The 23015-nt window shown below is 48.2% G+C and overlaps 1 protein-coding gene across 1 annotated transcript in view; it reads right to left on the reverse strand.

Moving 5' to 3' along the window:
• Positions 1-23015, reverse strand: part of TMEM132C (transmembrane protein 132C) — a 904429-nt gene that overhangs the window by 35818 nt on the left and 845596 nt on the right. Inside the window, exon 8 of the mRNA XM_073676143.1 lies at positions 22465-22656. Coding sequence (XP_073532244.1) covers positions 22465-22656 — 192 coding nt within the window. The remainder of the gene's footprint in view (positions 1-22464; positions 22657-23015) is intronic.

Here is a 23015-nt window from a genome sequence, read left to right on the forward strand (position 1 = left end):
TCATTGGCCCCCAATGCACGTTGGGATGAGATGAGGCTGGGCTGTGTGTAATCGACCTCTACGGCTTCTTGATCCATCTCATCATGCTCTGGCTGCAATGCCTCCTCTTTAATTCTCTGCAGAGAGCGTTGCAAAAGACAGACAAGTGGAATGCTGACGCTAATGATGGCATCATCGCCACTCACCATCTGGGTGGACTCCTCAAAGTTTGTCAAGATGGTAAAGATGTCAGACATCCAGGTCCACTCCTGAGGTCTTATGTGTGGAGTCTGACCTGAATATCGACGGCCTTGTTGCAGCTGGTACTCCACAACTGCTCTCTTCTGCTCACAAATCCTTTGCAACATGTGGAGGGTAGAGTTCCAACGTGTGGGGACATCACACACCAGTCGGTGTGCCGGAAGCTGCAAACGCTGCTGCAACACAGCAAGGGCGGCGGAAGCTGTAGCCAACTTGCGAAAATGAGCTGATAGGCGGCGTACTTTGACGAGCAGATCTGGCAACTCGGGGTACGATTTAAGAAACCGCTGAACCACGAGGTTAAGCACATGAGCCAGGCATGGTACGTGTGTGATCTCGCCTCGCCTCAGAGCTGCCACCAGGTTACGGCCATTGTCACACACGACAATGCCTGGATGTAGGTTCAGCGGTCTCAGCCACAGATCTGCCTGCTCTTTCACAGCTGTCCACAACTCACAAGCAGTGTGAGGTTTCTCACCTAAGCTTATGAGTTTCAGCACAGCCTGTTGCCGCTTGGCAGAGGCAGTACTGCAGTGCTTCCAGCTTGTAACTGATGTGGTGATATCTGAGATGGAGGCTGAACATGAGGAGGAGGAGGAGGAAGATGCGCAGGAGCTGTACACCGTGGGGGCAACTCTGACTGACATAGGGCCTGCAATCCTCGGTGTGGGGAGGATGTGTTCCGTCCCAACGTCCGACTGGGTCCCGGCTTCCACTATGTTTACCCAGTGTGCCGTCAGGGAGATGTACCGTCCCTGGCCACAAGCACTTGTCCACGTGTCCGTTGTCAGATGGACTCTCCCAGTAACTGCGTTGTTGAGGGCACGGCAGATGTTTTGGGACACGTGCTTGTGTAGTGCGGGGATGGCACACCGGGCAAAATAGTGTCATCTGGGGACCAAGTACCGAGGGACGGCCACCGCCATAAGGTTGCAGAAGGATTTCATCCAGCCTAAAAGGCAGCATTTCCAACGCAAGCAGTCGTGAAATGTGCGAATTTAGGACTATGGCCTGTGGGGCGTTAGCTGCGAATTTCCGCTTTCGTTCAAAGGTCTGGGATATGGACAATTGAACGCTGCGGTGGGACGTGGACGTTGATGCTGTTTCTTGAGAAACTGCCATAACAAGTGAAGACTGAGAGGAGGGGGCATCTTTGCATGCAGTATGGACAGGGGATTGCCTTGCACACACAACAGGGGGTTCTATTGCACGCATAACAGCAGAATAAGCAGTGGTGACACCCGCTGACACTGGTCGTGGACCCTGGGGTTCGCCCCACAAAGTCGGGTGCTTTGCTGCTATGTGCCTGATCATGCTGGTGGTGGTCAGGCTGGTAGTTTTGTCACCCCTGCTGATGCTGGCATGGCAGGTGGTATAAATGGCCTTTTTGGGGTTATCAGCAGAGTCTTTAAAAAAATTCCAGACTCTGGAAGACCTACCGCTTGTACTGGCAACGTCCCTCGTGTTGGTGTTACGGGGAACGGTTGCCTGCCTTCTGTCTGCGGCCACCACACTGCTTCTTCCTGCCTGTTGGGGTACTCTGCCTCCCTCCCCCTGTGTGCTGCTGGCCTCACTCTGCATGTCCCCCTGCCACGTTGGGTCAGTTACTAGATCATCCACCACCGCCTCCTCTTCCACCACGATCCTCCTCACTTCCTGGCAATTGTGTCTCGTCATCGTCCACCTCTTGTGACAAATTGCCAGTGTCGACTTCCTGTGGCCGTGTTCAAATATTTGTGCATCGCTACATGGGATCTCCTCTTCCACCACTTCAAGCGGAGCAGGCGAGGGGCACAAATCTGGAAATGGACCAGTAAACAGCTCTTCAGAGTGGTCAAGTGAGGGATCAGTTGCTGTCTGACGACACTCGGCATGGTGGGAGGAAGGAGCATCAGGGTGAGGAGGAGTATGCGGTCGAGACTCACGGCTACTAAGAGTCGACCGTGTGGAAGACAGGCCGGAGGTGGTGGTGCCCAGGTAACTGGAAGTATTATCTGCTATCCAATTAATAACCTGTTCACACTGATCAGTTCGCAATACTGGTGTTGTTCTGTGCTTCCCTAGTAATTCGGTCAAGAAGTGGGAGCGAGAAGATGTGGCTGTTGGTTGTGGCACATTTTCACCTTGGCCACGGCCCCGTCCTCTGCACGCAACATCACCAGAATGTTCACTTCCACGTCCCTTGCCACGCGCCTTGCCCATTGTAAAGGAAGTAAAATAGCTTACACTCGCACTATCAATGGAAAAAGGGTAATAAAAAGTAGATTAGAACCGTGGAAGAGGAAAACCACAGTTCTATTTCTCTGGCCTACACCCGACTCTTTTAAACAATCTGAACAATCAGGGAGAAAACATTACTGTTTTTCTTTACGGAAAAAATACCAAAAACTGAATAACAGAGATTTTTTACTGCGGAACAGCAAAACCACAGAGCTAATTAACTCATGTATGTATACCAGACTTTTTTAAATATATATATATTTGCGGCAGAACAGTGAGCGACACACTCAAACTGTTTTTTTTAGATACAAATGGCCCCAAAGTGGATAATACAGAGGTTTGAACCGTGGAACTGCAAAACCACACTTGTATTTCTCGGGCCTACACCAGACTATTTTCAACAGATATATTTGTGTCTGAACAATCAGGAGACACTATTATTTATTTTTTACGGCAAAAAATGCCAAAAGCAGGATAATAGAGATTTTTTACTGTGGAACAGCAAAACCACAGTTATAATTTACTGGTGTATACAAGACTATTTTCAACAGATATATTTGTGTCTGAACAATCAGGAGACACTATTATTTATTTTTTACGGCCAAAAATTGCAAAAAGCAGGATAATACAGAGATTTGACCCGTGGAACAGCAAAACCACACTTGTATTTCTCGGGCCTACACCAGACTATTTTCAACAGATATATTTGTGTCTGAACAATCAGGAGACACTATTATTTATTTTTTACGGCAAAAAATGCCAAAAGCAGGATAATAGAGATTTTTTACCGTGGAACAGCAAAACCACAGTTATAATTTACTGGTGTATACCAGACTATTTTCAACAGATATATTTGTGTCTGAACAATCAGGAGACACTATTATTTATTTTTTATGGCTAAAAATGCCAAAAGCAGGATAATAGAGATTTTTTACTATGGAACAGCAAAACCACAGTTATAATTTACTGGTGTATACCAGACTATTTTCAACAGATATATTTGTGTCTGAACAATCAGGAGACACTATTATTTAATTTTTACGGCCAAAAGTTGCGAAAAGCAGGATAATACAGAGATTTGACCCGTGGAACTGCAAAACCACACTTGTATTTCTCGGGCCTACACCAGACTATTTTCAACAGATATATTTGTGTCTGAACAATCAGGAGACACTATTATTTATTTTTTACGGCAAAAAATGCCAAAAGCAGGATAATAGAGATTTTTTACCGTGGAACAGCAAAACCACAGTTATAATTTACTGGTGTATACAAGACTATTTTCAACAGATATATTTGTGTCTGAACAATCAAGAGACACTATTATTTATTTTTTACGGCAAAAAATGCCAAAAGCAGGATAATAGAGATTTTTTACTGTGGAACAGCAAAACCACAGTTATAATTTACTGGTGTATACCAGACTATTTTCAACAGATATATTTGTGTCTGAATAATCAGGAGACACTATAATTTCTTTTTTACGGCCAAAAATTGCGAAAAGCAGGATAATACAGAGATTTGACCCGTGGAACTGCAAAACTACACTTGTATTTCTCGGGCCTACACCAGACTATTTTCAACATATATATATGTGTCTGAACAATCAGGAGACACTATTATTTATTTTTTACGGCAAAAAATGCCAAAAGCAGGATAATAGAGATTTTTTACCGTGGAACAGCAAAACCACAGTTATAATTTACTGGTGTATACCAGACTATTTTCAACAGATATATTTGTGTCTGAACAATCAGGAGACACTATTATTTATTTTTTACGGCAAAAAATGCCAAAAGCAGGATAATAGAGATTTTTTACCGTGGAACAGCAAAACCACAGTTATAATTTACTGGTGTATACCAGACTATTTTCAACAGATATATTTGTGTCTGAACAATCAGGAGACACTATTATTTATTTTTTACGGCAAAAAATGCCAAAAGCAGGATGATAGAGATTTTTTACCGTGGAACAGCAAAACCACAGGTATAATTTACTGGTGTATACCAGACTATTTTCAACAGATATATTTATGTCTGAACAATCAGGAGACACTATTATTTATTTTTTACGTCAAAAAATGCCAAAAGCAGGATAATAGAGATTTTTTAGTGTGGAACAGAAAAACCACAGTTATAATTTACTGGTGTATACCAGACTATTTTCAACAGATATATTTGTGTCTGAACAATCAGGAGGCACTATTATTTATTTTTTACGGCCAAAAATTGCAAAAAGCAGGATAATACAGAGACTTGACCCGTGGAACTGCAAAACCACACTTGTATTTCTTGGGCCTACACCAGACTATTTTCAACAGATATATTTGTGTCTGAACAATCAGGAGACACTATTATTTATATTTTACGGCAAAAAATGCCAAAAGCAGGATAATAGAGATTCTTTACCGTGGAACAGCAAAACCACAGTTATAATTTACTGGTGTATATCAGACTATTTTCAACAGATATATTTGTGTCTGAACAATCAGGAGACACTATTATTTATTTTTTTACGGCAAACAATGCCAAAAGCAGGATAATAGAGATTTTTTACCGTGGAACAGGAAAACCACAGTTATAATTTACTGGTGTATACCAGATTATTTTCAACAGATATATTTGTATCTGAACAATCAGGAGACACTATTATTTATTTTTTATGGCCAAAAATTGCGAAAAGCAGGATAATACAGAGATTTGACCCGTGGAACTGCAAAACCACACTTGTATTTCTCGGGCCTACACCAGACTATTTTTAACAGAAATATTTGTGTGTGAACAATCATGAGACACTATTATTTATTTTTTTACGGCAAAAAATGCCAAAAGCAGGATAATAGAGCTTTTTTACCGTGGAACAGCAAAACCACAGTTATAATTTACTGGTGTATACAAGACTATTTTCAACAGATATATTTGTGTCTGAACAATCAGAAGACACTATAATTTATTTTTTACGGCAAAAAATGCCAAAAGCAGGATAATAGAGATTTTTTACCATGGAACAGCAAAACCACAGTTATAATTGACTGGTGTATACCAGACTATTTTCAACAGATATATTTGTGTCAGAACAATCAGGAGACACTATTATTTATTATTTACGGCAAAAAAAGGCCAAAAGCAGGATAATAGAGATTTATTACCGTGGAACAGCAAACCCACAGTTAAAATTTACTGGTGTATGCCAGACTATTTTCAACAGATATATTTGTGTCTGAACAATCAGGAGACACTATTATTTATTTTTTACGGCAAAAAATGCCAAAAGCAGGATAATAGAGATTTTTTACCGTGGAACAGCAAAACCACAGTTATAATTTACTGGTGTATACCAGACTTTTTTAAATATATGTATATTTGCGGCTGAACAGTGAGCGACACACTCAAACTGTTTTTTTTTTAGATACAAAAGGCACAAAACTGGATAATACAGAGATTTCACCCGTGGAACTGCAAAACCACACTTCTGTTTCTGTGGCCTATACCAGACTCTTTTCAACAGATATATTTGTGTCTGAAAAATCAGAGACACACTTTTTTTTTTGGGAGGGGGGGGACACCAATAGGTTAATAAGATGAGCATTTGTACAGTGTGAAGGAGGAAAAAAAAAAGAGGATTTAGATGAAAAAAAATTATTTTTCCTGGCCCCCGAGACCTGGAGCTAAGTCCAGCAATTTCAGAAACAGGAGCACACAGGACTGTAATGCAGCGTTTCCTGGTATAACCCCACTGCGTCTCCTATACAGCCTGCCTGTCTGCCTGATATCTGGGATGGATATTAGTCCTGAGAAGGACTGTTTGTTTGATCTGGCAGCTTTTACAGACCCTACACTAACTATTTCGCAGGATAAATCTCTCCCTAGCTCAGCAGCGCTGTCCCTACACTGTCTAATCCGGAGCGACTGTGTCCAAGATGGCGGCGCCCGGTTTTAAACACTCGAGGTGACGCTGTGCGGCCAGCCAATCACTGTAATGCCCACAAACAACATGGCTGCGGCATTACAGTGACTGGCTGGCAATCCCTGCATGTTCATTGGCTCTGTAAAGAGCGCAAAACATGTAGGACGGAGACCCGAGCTCCCGCCCGAGTAACCCGGAAATGCTCGGTGCTCGCCGAACATCCCGAGTAGCGTGATGCTCGGGCGAGTACCGAGCAGTGTCGAGCATGCTCGCTCAACACTACTAAATACCACTAAATGTAACAAAAAGGAGACCAAAGAAAATTATTTATAAGATAATTAAACGTAATTAGAAGCAATATATAATTACACTCAAATTAATATTTTGGAAGGAGCAATATATGTGAATTAAAACTCTTTAAATAACATGTTAAACCCAATCTAATGCACGTACCATACCAAATACAGTGCATATACCATACCCCATCCAATGTATATATCATACCCAGCCCAATGCATATACACTGCTCAAAAAAATAAAGGGAACACATAAATAACAGAATATAACTCCAAGTAAATCAAACTTCAGTGAAATCAAACTGTCCACTTAGGAAGCAACACTGATTGACAATCAATTTCACATGCTGTTGTGTAAATGGAATAGACAATAGATGGAAATGATTGGCAATTATCAAGACACCCTCAATAAAGGAGTGGTTCTGCAGGTGGGGACCACAGACCACATCTCAGTATCAATGCTTTCTGGCTGATGTTCTGGTCACTTTTGAATGTTGGTTGTGCTTTCACACTCGTGGTAGCATGAGACGGACTCTACAACCCACAGAAGTTGCTCAGTTTAGTGCAGCTCTTCTAGGATGGCACATCAATGCGAGCTGGGGCAAGAAGGTTTGCTGTGTCTGTCAGCGTAGTGTCCAGAGGCTGGAGGCGCTACCAGGAGACAGGCCAGTACACCAGGAGATGTGGAGGGGGCCGTAGGAGGGCAACAACCCAGCAGAGGGATCGCTACCACCGCCTTTGTGCAAGGAGGAACAGGAGGAGCACTGCCAGAGCCTTGCAAAATGACCTCCAGCAGGCCACAAATGTGCATGTGTCTGCATAAACGGTTAGAAACCGACTCCATGAGGGTGGTATGAGGGCACGACGTCCACAGATGGGGGTTGTGCTCACAGCCCAACACAGTGCAGGACGCTTGGCATCTGCCACAGAACACAAAGATTGGCAAAGTCGCCACTGGCGCGCTGTGCTCTTCACAGGTGAAAGCAGGTTCACACTGAGCACATGTGACAGACGTGACAGAGTCTGGAGACGCCGTGGAGAGCGATCTGCTGCCTGCAACATCCTTCAGCATGACCGATTTGGCGGTGGGTCAGTAATGGTGTGGGGTGGCATTTCTTTGGAGGGCCGCACAGCCCTCCATGTGCTCGCCAGAGGTAGCCTGACTGCCATTAGGTACCGAGATGAAATCCTCAGACCCCTTGTGAGACCATATGCTGGTGCGGTTGGCTCTGGGTTCCTCCTAATACAGGACAATGCCAGACCTCATGTGGCTGGAGTGTGTCAGCAGTTCCTGAAAGATGAAGGCATTGAAGCTATGGACTGGCCCGCCCGTTCCCCAGACCTGAATCTGATTGAGCACATTTGGGACATCATGTCTCGCTCCATCCACCAACATCACGTTGCACCACAGACTATCCAGAGTTGGCGGATGCTTTAGTCAAGGTCTAGGAGGAGATCCCACAGGAGACCATCTGCAACCTCATCAGGAGCATGCCCAGGCATTGTAGAAAGGTCATACAGGCACGTGGAGGCCACACTCAATACTGAGCCTCATTTTGACTTGTTTTAAGGACATTAAATCAAAGTTGGATCAGCCTGTAGTGTGTTTTTCCACTTTAATTTTGGGGGTGACTCCAAATCCAGGCCTCCATTGGTTAATAAATTTGATTTCCATTGATGATTTTTGTGTGATTTTGTTGTCAGCACATTCAATTTTGTACAGAACAAAGTATTCAATGAGAATATTTCATTTATTCAGATCTAGGATGTGTTATTTGAGTGTTCCATTTATTTTTTTGAGCAGTGTGCTATACTTAATCCAATGTACTTACCCTACCTAATCAAATGCACATGCCATACCCAAACAAATGCACATGCCATACCATATCCAATGCTAATGCCATACCCAATCCAATGCTCAAGCCATACCCAATCCAATTCACATACCATACCCAATCCAATGCTCATGCCATACCCAATCCAATGCTCATGCCATAACCAATCCAATGCTAATGCCACACCCAATCCAATGCTCATGCCATACCTAATCCAATGCTCATGCCATACCCAATCCAATTCACATACCATACCCAATCCAATGCACATAGCATGCGTAATCTAATGCACATACCATACCCAATCCAATTCACATACCATATCAAGTCCAATGCACATACCATTCCCAATTAAATGTTTATACTATACCCAATCCAATGTACATACCATACCCAATCCAACGCATATACCATACTCAGTCTAATGCACATACCATACGCAATCAAATGCACATACTATACCGAATTCTATTGAACCCGTTCTACGCCCGCGTGGCATATATTTTTATTGGTATATGTGCTCTCATGCTGGTATGTGCTGCCCCTCTCCTGGTATTTGTGCTGCCCCCATCCTGTCCGCACCATCCTATCCTGGTATGCATGGAACCCCTTACCCCCATCCTGATATGCATGGCACCCTTCACCCCCAATCCTGGTATGCATGGCACCCCTCACCCCCAATCCTGGTATGCATGGCACCCCTCACCCCCAATCCTGGTATGCATGGAACCCCTCACCCCCAATCCTGGTATGCATGGCACCCCTTAACCCCAATCCTGGTATGCATGGCACCGCTCACCCCCAATCCTGGTATGCATGGTACCCCTCACCCCCAATCGTGGTATGCATGGCACCCCTCATCCCCAATCCTGGTATGCATGGCCCCGCTCACCCCCAATCCTGGTATGCATTGCACCCCTCAACCCCAATCCTGGTATGCATGGCACCCCTTACCCCCAATCCTGGTATGCATGGTACCCCTCACCCCCAATCTTGGTATGCATGGCACCCCTCACCCCCAATCCTGGTATGCATGGCACCCCTCAACGCCAATCCTGGAAGGCATGGCACCCCTCATCCCCAATCCTGGTATGCGTGGCACCCCTCATCCCCAATCCTGGTATGCATGGTACTCCTCATCCGTATCCTGGTATGCATGGTACCCCATCCCTCATCCCTATCCTGGTATGTATGGTATCACTCATCCTGGTATGCATGGGCCCCTCACCCCCATCCTGGTATGCATGGCACCCCTCATCCGCAATTCCGGTATGCACAGCACCCCTCATTCCCAATCCCGATATGCATGGCACCCCTCATCCCCAATCCCGTTATGCATGGCACCCCTCATCCCCAATCCCGGTATGTGTGTCACCCTGGCTTTGATGCCACAAAATGTAATAAAGCTGTGTCTGAGAGCAAGGGGGAGGTTCTCTAGTCAGGGGAACATTAGCATGCAGTACCTCCTGTCTCAGGCCAGTAGGGGGAGCAGGCTGCCCCTATAAAAGCTGGAACTGGGGGCAGGGTTAGAGAGAACTGGATGACCTGTCTCAGTACTGAGACTTGTCCCGGAGCAGAGCAGGGACAGAAAGTTGTATTGCACCTAAGAGGAAGTGTGGCAGGAGGAGAGCCACAAGCCAGAGACAAGAGGCGAAGTGAGCCTGTCTTGGCAGATAAAGGACTTAATTTACCAGACTTTGGTGTCTGAGGCTGGGAGGATTCCACATCCTACAGCGGATAACCAGTCCACAGGGGACTGTATATTCCTTGGCCTAAGAAGCCTGGAGGCTCTGCCACAACAGAAGGGACCAGCAAAGCCGTACCAGGCTGGGAGCAGAAAGGAACCCACGTCGCAGGCCATACAGGCGAGAATACACGGAGAGCTCGGAAACGTGGGCTGTTACCCTATAAGGAGGAGATAGCCAGAAGGAGCGCAGAAAGCACGGTAGGCCTACACCCTCACCCTGACCAGGGCCAATTTCCCCATTGCTCTCAGACATCCAGGTCCCCTCCTAGCCGGGACTGTTTGTGGGTCAGTTTACCTGTTCTAGTAAAGACCGTGGACTGCAACCTGTTGTCTGTGTGCTCCTTGCTCCTCCAGCACTATTAGCACTGGGACTCTCACTACCATCACTCCCACCATCCACTACACTGCCCTGGGGCCGCACTCTTCCCGTGGGGAGTCACACCATCCCAGCTGCATACATCATCAGCCCCAGCGGTCAGCCTTGCAGCGGCGGTTCCAAATAACCGCAAATCCACGGGTGGCGTAGTCGGACATAATCAATAGCACATAACGGACTACCACTGGCCTGACCACCCTGAGCCACGTAACCGGGTTGCCACTACTACTCCCATCGTTCCCCTACTGCCCGGATCCGAGTGCCCCATGGCCCAGGGGGCGAGTCAGCTTTGGCGTAGACGGCAGGATTGCAACCAACCTGCCACAAACGGGTATTGCGTGCCTGAAAAAGACTTTGCACTTACCTGAAAAGAGGTTTCCCGCCGTCCGGAGCCGTTTCCCGCCGTCTCCCGCCATCTTCCATTGGTTCCCGCCATCTTCAGCCGTCTTCCCGCCATCGGACGCCATCTTCAGGACGTTGCGCGGGAAGAAGAGGGGCGTGGACGTCCAAACCGCGCGAGACCCGAAGCTCCGCCCCACGCACCGACGCTGCGCAAGGTCCTGGAAGGGAGAGAGAGCGACGCTGACGTCACCAGGACGCGACGCAAGGTCCTCGTCCAGAGCAGCAGCAGCGGAGCCGCGGCCTACAGAAGAGGATCGTCGGAAGGTAGGCCACGCTTAACTAGGGGGGAGGAAGATGTCGGATACGGAGGTGCCCACTACCACCAATGCAGCTGCAGCAGCGGTGATGCCATTTTCCCTGCCCTACATCCCTGGAGCGGCCTGGCTGCCCAAGTACTCAGGGGAGCCCCATGCCCTAACTGACTTTAAGGAAAGGCTGTACAGTTTGTTCCAAGTCTACCCCCTGACAGAGGAACAGAAGGTCAGCATACTGACAGGGCAGTTAACTGTTTCAGCCCAAAAGGAGGTAAAATCATGGCCCACTGAAGAGAAAAGGACTGTGAAGGGTATTCTGGCCCGGCTGCGCGGTACCTTTGACACACGTACCTCCGCTGAAATTAAAATGAGGTTCTATGGATGTAAGCAGCGGGCACAGGACAGCATTAGAGACTATGCCCTAAATTTGCAGGAAGCCTTGAGGGCCATCAAACAAACTGACCCTGGCAGCGTGCAGGAAACGGACAAGCTGCTAACAGAACAATTCATAGAAGGTCTGCTGTCTAGCGCCCACAGGGCCCAACTGCGCCTCATGTTCTTTCAGAACCCTGATCTGACCTTTGCCCAATTTAAGGACAGGGCCATAAGGGTGCTCCGTGAGCCCGCAGCCAGTGGCGCTATAAACCCCGGACGTCCTGCTCTCACCTACCACCAGGAGGCGGCGCCCTCCCCTATGGACTCTGTGGGGGCTGATGCTCAGGCCCTGAACCAAGCCCCGTCGAAAGATCTGCACCACCAAGTCCAGGAGCTGACCAGGAGCGTCGTGGCGTTGACCAGGACCGTCCAGGCGTTGCAAGTGGACCCATCAAGACCCATCGAACTGGCTTCAAGTCCGGAGGATGTCCCGTGGCGTCGACAGAGGAGGATCCCGTCGTTCCGAGGGAGGCCCACAGACCGCTACGCAGAGGATGGACAGCCCATTTGCCGTCGATGCAACCAGCCCGGACACATTTCCAGGTACTGTAATTTAAACGGGTCCAACCTGGGGCAGAGGGCCAACATCCAGGCATAAGATCACCAGGCCCTTACAATTGGCGCAATAAGTACTTTGGGGGGCGCCCGGTTTTACTCGTGGTGCTGGACGGTATCCCCATGAGCGCCTTGCTGGATACTGGGTCGCAAGTAACCACTATCCCTTATGTACTTCTTAAGCAGTATTGGACTGATGCTGATATCACACGGTATCCAGACAGTAACTTGAGCATCATTGCCAGTAATGGCTTACCCGTGCCGCAGATGGGGTTCAAGGAGATGACCATTAAAATTGGTAAAGTTGAACTACCGGCACAGGGAGTGATTACTGTGGACATTGACCGTCATGAAAGTCACCCTAAGATAACTGTGGGTACTAATGTAATTGAAAATTGTCTTTCAGAGGTAATTGTAATTCTACAACAGGTGGCGGTGAATGCTAGTTCCACCCAACAGAGAGTCCTCAACAAGGAGATAAAAGCCCTGATGAGACGGCAGCAGGTAGAACTGTCTGGTGGTGAGATCGGTAGCGTAAGACTCAGTGACCCATTCCCCATTTCCATGCCTCCCAAAAGTGAAATGATGATCTGGTGTCGGACTGCAATCGGGTTGAGAGGTAGAGACTACCAAGCCATGGTAGAACCCGTGTACTCAGACAGCAGGCCCACCATTTTGACAGCCCGGGGGGGTGGTTGATGTCCATCATGGGAGGGTGCCCGTTCGCATTCTCAACATTGGGGAGAGAGAGGTACACTTGCCCAGGTACGCTACACTTGCCAAACTGTTTGTTGTCGAACACAAAGCTATCAGGGCCGTGGAACCCTTGCCCCCATCTCCACAGGCGGAGGGTAATGGCTCCCAGAAACAAAAGGAGGACTGGTGCCAGAAACTCCATGTGGGTGCTGACTCCACTCCCCTGCACCAAAAACAAGGAGTCTACCGGGTGGTACAGGAGTACGAGAGAGTCTTTAGTAAGCACCCGCTAGACTTCGGCAGAGTAAAAGGGATAGAACACCATATCCCCACAGGGAGCCACCCACCAATAAAAGAGAGACACAGGCCTGTACCCCCTGCACATTATCAGAACGCCAAGGGTATGCTGCGGGAAATGAAAGAAGCTGGGGTCATTAGAGATAGCCGTAGCCCCTGGGCAGCCCCCCTGGTTCTGGTAAAAAAAGAAAGACGGCACCATGAGAATGTGCGTGGACTATAGACAAATCAACCGTATCACCCACAAAGAAGCATATCCGCTGCCTAGAATAGAGGAGTCTTTAGCTGCACTAAAATCAGCTAACTTCTTTTCTACTTTGGACCTTACTAGCGGGTACTGGCAGGTTCCTGTGGCAGAGGCTGATAAGGAGAAGACCGCCTTCACCACCCCGATGGGACTGAGCGAATTCAACTGTATGCCTTTCGGGCTCTGCAACGCACCAGGGACCTTCCAGAGACTGATGGAATGCTGTCTAGGGCACCGAAACTTCGAGACGGTCCTCCTTTACCTGGACGACGTGATCGTCTATTCGAAGACCTACGAGGACCACCTAAAGCACCTGGCCGAGGTGTTCGAAGCCCTGGCAGGCTATGGCCTGAAGGTGAAACCATCGAAGTGTCACCTGTTGAAACCAAAGGTCCAGTACCTAGGGCACATGGTAAGCGCGGAAGGAGTGGCCCCAGACCCTGACAAGGTCGCGGAAATCAAGAGCTGGCCAAGCCCCTCGAACATCAAAGAGGTGAGACAATTTCTCGGATTGGTAGGCTACTACCGAAGGTTCATCCCCGGGTTCACTAGGATGGCAGCTCCTATGCAGGACCTCCTAATCGGACAGTCTAAGTCCAGGAGCCAAAAGACGCCCTTCAAGTGGGATAAACCGGAAGAGGAGTCCTTCCGCCAGTTGAAGATGGCCCTCACGGGGGATGAGATCCTGGCCTACCCTGATTATGGTCAGCCTTTTATTCTCCACACGGACGCCAGTAATGTGGGACTGGGAGCAGTACTGTCCCAAAACCAACAGGGCAGAGAAAGGGTGATCGCGTACGCCAACAACCCGTTGACACACCTGGACAATGCGAGACTGGGTGCGCTGGAACAGCGGTGGATGGCCCGTCTCTCCAACTATGACTTCGTGATCAAGTACCGGGCAGGCAAAACCAATGCCAACGCTGACGCCCTATCGAGAATGCCTCACTTACCTGAAGGTGATGAAGACCCAGAAGAGCTGGAGGAGGTAGAACTCCCCGCGTTTCACCGGTATGGAGCCGTTCAATACTCCCACCGCGTGAAGGAGGAGGATCTAACAACCGTGATGATCAATCCCCTACCTCACCACAGCTGGGCTGAGACCCAAGATAGTGACCCTGCCATCCGCCTAGTGAAAGATCTGCTGACCCAGGAAGACGCCCGCATGGATCCGGATGCTCCAGAGGAAGCCAAGCAGCTATGGAAAGAGAAGAGCAAGCTATTCCTCTACGAAGGCAAGCTGTGCAGAAGGATTGTCAACCACCGGACGCACGAGCTGACCTGGCAAGTCGTGGTTCCAAGGCGGGATGCAGCTATGGTCCTGGGAGCTTACCATGACAGAGCGGGGCACTTCAGTTGGAAGAAACTGGAGTTCCTGCTAAGAGGACGGTTCTTTTGGGTCGGCATGAGAGGGGCTGTAGAGAAGTGGTGCAGAGACTGTGGCCCTTGTCACCTAAGGAGGAAGGACCGTGCCAGCCAGAAGACACCCTTGAGGCCCATCGTCACCACGCAGCCTCTTGAGCTGGTAGCTCTGGACCACGTCAAATTGGCTCCAAGCCGGTCAGGATACATCTACGCCCTGACAATCGTGGACCACTATTCCCGTTTTCTAGTGGTGGTCCCGGTAAAGGACTTGACAGCCCAAACAGCGGCCAGAGTCTTCCAGCAATACTTCTGCCGTCCACACGGGTATCCGGAACAGGCCCTGACAGACCAGGGTCCAGCGTTTGAAGCTGAAATCTTCCAGGAGTTCTGCAACCTCTATGGCTGTAAGAAGATTCGGACAACACCTTACCATCCACAAACCAACGGAATGTGTGAGAAAATGAACAATATAGTCATTGATCTCCTGAAGACGTTGCCCCTGGAGGAACGCAGCCTGTGGCCAGAAAAACTGCCGGACCTGATAGACTTATACAATCATATCCCGGTGAATGCTACCAACTGCACCCCGGCTTACCTGATGCGAGCCAGACCAGGTAAGCTACCCGTAGACCTGGAGATGGGAGTCCTAACGCCTGAGGACACCTCCCCGGAAGCGGACTGGGATACGGAAAGGCAACTGCAGTACAAGAAGGTACAGGAAAGTGTGGAGAAGAGCTTTGCCCAGGTGAGAGAGAGGCAAGAAAAACTCTTCAACCAACACGCCCCTGCTGGTCCACTGGAACCTGGTGAGCAGGTCCTGAAGCGAAAGAGAAGGCTTCACAAGTTGGACGACCAGTGGGAAAGGGAACCCTACACCGTACTGCAGTCTGACCACGACAACCCGAAGGTGTGCGTGATCACCAAGGACGGAGGAGAAACCACTAGTACCGTCTCCAGAGACCACCTCAAAAGGTGCCCCGAGCAACTCCGTAGTGCAGAAGAGGATCAGAGTGACCTTGAACCCGCAGAGGACAAGGAAGAAATGATCAGCACCATTCTCGGAGAGTTCCCTCAAACCTGGACTCGAATAAATGATGCCATAGTGGTACCCGTCCTGCATTTCCTGCAACCGGCACAGCAACAACCAACACCAGAGCCGGAAGGTGAAGAGGAGCAAGCGGTTCCAGAGGCAGAAGAGCCTGTATCAGCAGCCCAGGAGAGTCAACCCTCTGCTGACAGTGAGCCTGCCATGCCTGCGGTAAGCCAAAGAGCCCGCAGACAGCTGCCTGCCCTACCTGTACACCCAGCTGGTAGCTGTACCCCTAACGCTGGTGGGGAAAGCCAAGTCGGTCCATCACCAGACAGTGGGTTAAGGAGATCAACCAGGAGCACAAAGGGGCAGATACCCGCTCGCTGGAAAATATAGAGCGCGCTAAAATTGTAAATAACCCTGTTGCCAAATGTTGAATTGTTTGCCAAGTTACCTGCGTGATTAGTAATTGTGTGTTTCAGTTCCTTACAGTTGCCGTACAGACTCGAAGGTTATGGACTTTTTATAACCGGAATCTTGTATGGACTGCGTTCGGAGCCTAACCCAGGAATGAACTAAGACTGTAAAGGACTTGGGGTAGGACAGACCCCCACCTGGTTAAGGCTCCCCGTTGTGTTGGTGATATGGACACCCGGTCACAGACCACACTGTGACCTTAAGAACTCAATCTGTGCGTCGTCTGTCTGTTAATGTTTTATGGTTATGCATATTATCTTTGTTTGCTGTTTAGTCCCGGAGTACTAAATTTTACTAGGGGGGAATGTGTCACCCTGGCCTGGATGCCACAAAATGTAATAAAGCTGTGTCTGAGAGCAAGGGGGAAGTTCTCTAGTCAGGGGAACATTAGCAAGCAGTACCCCCTGTCTCAGGCCAGTAGGGGGAGCAGGCTGCCCCTATCAAAGCAGGAACTGGGGGCAGGGTTAGAGAGAACTGGATGACCTGTCTCAGTACTGAGACTTGTCCCGGAGCAGAGCAGGGACAGAAAGTTGTATTGCACCTAAGAGGAAGTGTGGCAGGAGGAGAGCCACAAGCCAGAGACAAGAGGCGAAGTGAGGCTGTCTTGGCAGATAAAGGACTTAATTTACCAGACTTTGGTGTCTGAGGCTGGGAGGATTCCACATCCTACAGCAGATAACCAGTCCGCAGGGGACTGTATATTCCTTGGCCTAAGAAGCCTGGAGGCTCTGCTACAACAGAAGGGACCAGCAAAGCCGTACCAGGCTGGGAGCAGAAAGGAACCCACGTCGCAGGCCATACAGGCGAGAATACACGGAGAGCTCGGAAAAGTGGGCTGTTACCCTATAAGGAGGAGATAGCCAGAAGGAGCGCAGAAAGCATGGTAGGCCTACACCCTCACCCTGACCAGGGCCAATTTCCCCATTGCTCTCAGACATCCAGGTCCCCTCCTAGCCGGGACTGTTTGTGGGTCAGTTTACCTGTTCTAGTAAAGACCCTGGACTGCAACCTGTTGTCTGTGTGCTCCTTGCTCCTCCAGCACTATTAGCACTGGGACTCTCACTACCATCACTCCCACCATCCACTACACTGCCCTGGGGCCGCACTCTTCCCGTGGGGAGTCACACCATCCCAGCTGCATACATCATCAGCCCCAGCGGTCTGCCTTGCAGCGGCGGTTCCAAATGACCGCAAATCCATGGGTGGCGTAGACGGACATAATCAATAGCACATAACGGACTACCACTGGCCTGACCACCCTGAGCCACGGAACCGGGTTGCCACTACTACTCCCATCATTCCCCTACTGCCCGGATCCGAGTGCCCAATGGCCCAGGGGGCGAGTCATATGCATGACACCCCTCATCCCCAATCCTGGTATGCATGGCACCCCTCATCCCCAATCCCGGTATGCACGGCACCCCTCATCCCCAATCCCGGTATGCATAGCACCCCTCATCCTCAATCCCAGTATGTATGGCATCCCTCATCCCCAATCCTGGTATGTATGGCACCCCTCATTCCCAATCCTGGTTTGCATGGCACCACTCATCCCCAATCCTGGTATACATGGTACCCCTCAGCCCTATCCTGGTATGTATGGTACCCCTCATCCTGGTATGCATGGCACCCCTCATCCCTATTCTGGTATGTATGGTACCCATCATCCTGGTATGCATGGCACCCCTCATCCTTATCCTGGTATGCATGGTACCCCTCATCCTGGTATGCATGGCACCTCATCCCTCATCCTGGTATGCATGGTACCCAACATTCCTATCCTGGTATGTATGGTACCCCTGATCCCTATTCTGGTATGCATGGCACCCCTCACCCCCCAATCCTGGTATGCATGGTCCCCTTACCCCCCAATCCTGGTATGCATGGTCCCCTCACCCCTCAATCCTGGTATGCATGGTCCCCTCACCCCCCAATCCTGGTATGCATGGTCCCCTCAGCCCCCAATCCTGGTATGCATGGTCCCCTCACCCCCAAATCCTGGTATGTGTGGTACCCCTCATCCTGGTATGCATGATCCCCTCACCCCACAATCTTGGTATGCATGGTCCCCTCACCCCCCAATCCTGGTATGCATGGTCCCCTCACCCCACAATCCTGGTATGTGTGGTACCCCTCACCCCCCCCAATCCTGGTATGTGTGGCCCCCTCATCCCCGTCACGCTGTACACACATACAAAAAAATAAATACTTATACTCACCTTTCTTCTCTGTGTTCCAGAGCTGCTGCGTCCTGTTCTGCCGGAGGCCGGGGGAGGAGTGCGGCGCCGGAGCACCATGCTGTCTGCCACTATTTTGCTGAAGACACACTGCAAATGTGTCTTCAGTAAAATGGTGCCGGATAGCGCTATGCGCATGCGCCGATCCGACGCCTGCCCCTATCTCCGGCGAAGAGAGGCGCTGCGGCAATGCTCCTCCCGGTCAGGTAAGTGTGTAAGTATGGCGCCGGAGATCGCGGTATGCGTTCAGTGTCTACGCATACCGCGATCTCCGGCGCTATACACTCCTCTTACCTGTAACGGCTGGATGCGGTCTTCTGTCTGGAGCCAGACTGCGCGTCGCGCATGCACAGTCTATAGAGGCTTCAGACAGGGACGCTTGGCTGGTTATATTATAGATATAAAATACAGCTGACACCCACTGCATTTTTGTCTGTCGGGGAATGCTATTTACTTAATATTTATTTTAAGGGAATCTGTCTGTGGGATCAGTTTCAACAATTTCAAATCTGCAGCATATCAATTCTTTCAGCGTTCTTACAGCGATTTTCACCCGTTCTAATGATTGGGAAAAATGCATTAAAAAACATAAGCAACAATGCACTTTTTATGTAGCATTTTTCCTGCAAAAAACACATTTTTGATGCAGAAATATCTGCAGCAAATACTTAAAGTGTGCACATAACTATACACATACTAGGCTCAAGGAGGTTTTGGTAATTCATGTTTCCTGGCCTGGATTTCTCTGTAGTCTGCAGTCAGTCCAGGTTTTGTCCTTATTACTGGGTTTACACAGGTGTGCAGTGTGAGCACTTTAGTTGGAGGGAAAACTGAAGGGACAGAAGGTGTCTGATGCTGAGGACTGCTACATAGTCGGTGCTACTGGTGTGAGGTAACGCACAAGCGTTTTGTTTCTTTTTTGGGTGGTTGGTAGTAGACCACGTGTCAAGGAAGGTGATGTCTACTTAGTTATCCACAGATCAGGGATACTCTATGTTTTGTGTCCGGAGGTAAAGGTTTATTATGTATAACAACTAATAATATACTAATAAATTAGGTATTTATTATGTATAACAACTAGTGATGAGCAAACATGCTCGTTACTCGAGATTTACGAGCATGCTGGGGTGTTTACCGAGTATCTTCTGCGTGCTCGGGTGTTATGTTTGAGTCGCGCTGTGTGCATGATTTGCGACTGTTTGACAGCTTTAATACATGTGAGGAATGTCTAAGAAACAGCACGACTCAAACATAACACCCAAGCACGCTGAAGATACTCAGGAAACACCCGAGCATGCTCGCCGAAAGGGTTAACAGAACATACTCGCTCATCACTAATAACAACCGTAACATCAGGAGAATGCGAGCCCCTGATAATATATCAGTCAAAGGGGCACTTGGGATCACGTGATCCCCTTTTTGTCATTCAATGAGTATTATGAATATAAGGCAGTTTTTTGTTAATGGCATGTTCCCCCACTTATTTTGTGTCAGATATTTAGTGGCAGTTAAATCCAGAAGAAGCTGATGGTGGGTCTCGTTGGGGGGCAGTTTTGAGCAACAGGCCATTGAGTGGTAGAGGGATTTAGGCAGGAAAAAGGCTTAGGTATTGGAACTGAGCTCCAACTGTCACAGCTTCTGTCTGAGGAGATCATCACGGAAGCAGCTTCCCACCCTTCCGCCCTGGAAGAAGATGTCATAATTGTAATGGTGTTAATTTGAGGGAGTCGCCTAGCTAACGCTGGGTGGACAGGATTTTTAAGGGATTTATAATATATTGTTTGATGATTTATTAAATGGTTTAATAAAATTATTAATATGTGGTTTCATTATTAGGAATGTAACCCAGATTAAACACCGAGGCCTTTTATTCCAATCTCTGTTTATGGTGTTGTTATTATAGCTATTAGTGTACTTATTTATAATATGTTAACAGTGGTCAACTGTGATCCCAATCCTATTTGAACGTATCTTTTGTCTCGCTGTCTCTGACGGCATTTGATCCCATTTTGCTTACCGTTACAGATGTAATCCTCCACAAAATGGAGAAAAAATATAAGCAATGAAAAGGGTATTTGTAAAGTTTTGTAAAAAAAATATTTATGATTTATGCTGCCTTTTGCACAACCAATTGATCATTGTCCATCCTTTAGGGCAGAGGTCCCCAACCGCCGGTCCGCGGACCAGGACCGGGCCGTTGGGGTTTTTCAGCTGGTCCGCGGCGCCGCTGACAGCTAGCTCCGCGGCCCTGCGCCTGGTCAGAGCTCGCTCTGTGTGGATTTATAATGTTTTCTGCCATAGCCGTGACAGCTCGCAGCTCCCGGCAGAGAACATTATGCAGGACGGGGTGGGGCGTCGGGCGGGTCTTAGTGACGCAGCCCTCCACAGCACAGCATGGTACCTGTTGTACGTCACGGGGCGGGTCTTAGTGACGCGGCCCTCCTGCACAGCATGGTGTGTTCCTGACGGGGTGGGGCGGCAGGCTCTCCTCACTGACACGCCCCCGGCAGAACATGTTATGTGGGGCGTGCTGGGGCAGCAGACTGGCTTCAGTGACGCGGCTCCCGGTACCGGTGTTCAGTGTGTAGCTAGCAGCGCTGTATACACTGACGCTCAATGTACAATGCTGCTACTTAGCAGCGCTGTACACCGAGGTCCCGCCAGCATCCTCCCCATACAGCTCCACCCCTCCATAACCCCACCCCCATATGACCAAAGCCCCGCCCCCACCCCCACCGGGCCATGGAAAACTGGTCTTGCTTAAAGCCGGTCCCTGGTGCAAAAAAGGTTGGGGACCTCTGCTTTAGGGCAACAATGGTCACTTATCAATCACCATACACTCAAAAGGATAAAGACATTTCCAGGGCATTTTGAAGCCTTTGGCTTCTGTAGCTTCTATGCCTTACTGTTCATAGCAGACTGCAGAACGGTCTAATTGTGAATCTATCAGTAAGTTGTTCTGACAGCAGGGTTATTCTGAACTTCATAAAGATTTCTGACTAGATATAAGGTCAGCTTAACTTTGATCTGGTCATAAATCAGTTTAGATGAATCCAGAAGAAGACAGATAAGAGTTCTAAACCTTGAAGGCACAACACGCTCCCTGACAGATTTACAGTGAAATGTTCAATGTTGTTTCAATAAACTTTACATAAATCAGTAGTTCAAGTTAATACAGCAAATAGGAAACTTTATAATATATCTGATCAGAGAAATATGCTTCTTCCTTTACTTATGAGACACTTCTACAGCCTGTCCTCTGCCTCCTGAACTCATCATTCACTCTGAAGAACAGCTAAAATCTGTCTTGGTCAAAATAAGATGGATGATAAGCTCAGTGAAGTGTCAGATTACTGCTGTCTATTGAAGTCTATGGAGAAAAGAGACGGAGGAGAAGAAAGAGAAAGAGAGAGAGAGGCGCATATACACAGAGACCCATACTGCGGCTTCCTAGTAAGTATTTATCTAATCCTAGTGGTGGATTCACAGCAACTCTGCTCACTACTGCGTTACATTCATCCACAAAGCTCGGACCTTGTTGATCCATGTGAATATGACTGCTCGGGGGATGGGAGGGTGGAGTGAGATGCAGGCAGACCACTTGCAGGGTAAAATGTACCTACATTTTGGAAAAACAGACAAGAATCTTTCCAATGGTTTTGTAGAATGTTTTCTTCATGACATGGTGGCTTTTTAATACTTAGTGAAATGTTCATTGTACGTGTATCAGTCTTAAGTGGATTTTTAATTCAACAAGAGTTTCAAATGAAAATAGAGACAATTTTAAGGACAGACTTAATTATCTTTGTGTAATAAGACCCCCTCAGGTTGCCTTAAGCACCCTACCTGTTTCTGAGCATGCAGTAGCTCCTGTGCCATAGAGGTGACGACAACAGCCTTATTATTAGCTGTGCTGGAATGAAGGTAGAGTGACAGTCCAGAGACAAGCTGCACTCCTAGGTCGGTTATTGTCACTTTCTCATCGAGCACTGTCACTGTCTTTTCTGCCAGGATGGAATCGGAGAGAGGGGACATCACCTACAACACACAAAGAAACTGATTTAATAATAAGCAAGCGTATCCATTATTTATAGACTCTTCCCCACTGAGCTCAAATAAACAAAATAAAAATAATTTCCTATGGCACTGTCTTATTATACAGTCATAAAAGATTAGGAGGATTTAACTGCTTTAGTACCGAATGATCATGCAAAATATATTCAAGAAAATGATATGCACAAAGATCTTATGTGCCAATACATACACACATTTAACAATGCATTGCATAAAATCATTAGTGCAGCAAGTTTTGTCTATAATATATTGCAATTGTTATGTAAGGGAACCTGTTTACCTCCAGAATCGCTATGTACCTGCAGTTAAAAGGGTTACTCTGC

The sequence above is a fragment of the Phyllobates terribilis genome, unplaced genomic scaffold (assembly GCF_046119375.1).
Source record: "Phyllobates terribilis strain yellow unplaced genomic scaffold, ASM4611937v1 Scaffold_1__5_contigs__length_1240528914, whole genome shotgun sequence".
Taxonomy (NCBI): Eukaryota; Metazoa; Chordata; class Amphibia; order Anura; family Dendrobatidae; genus Phyllobates; species Phyllobates terribilis.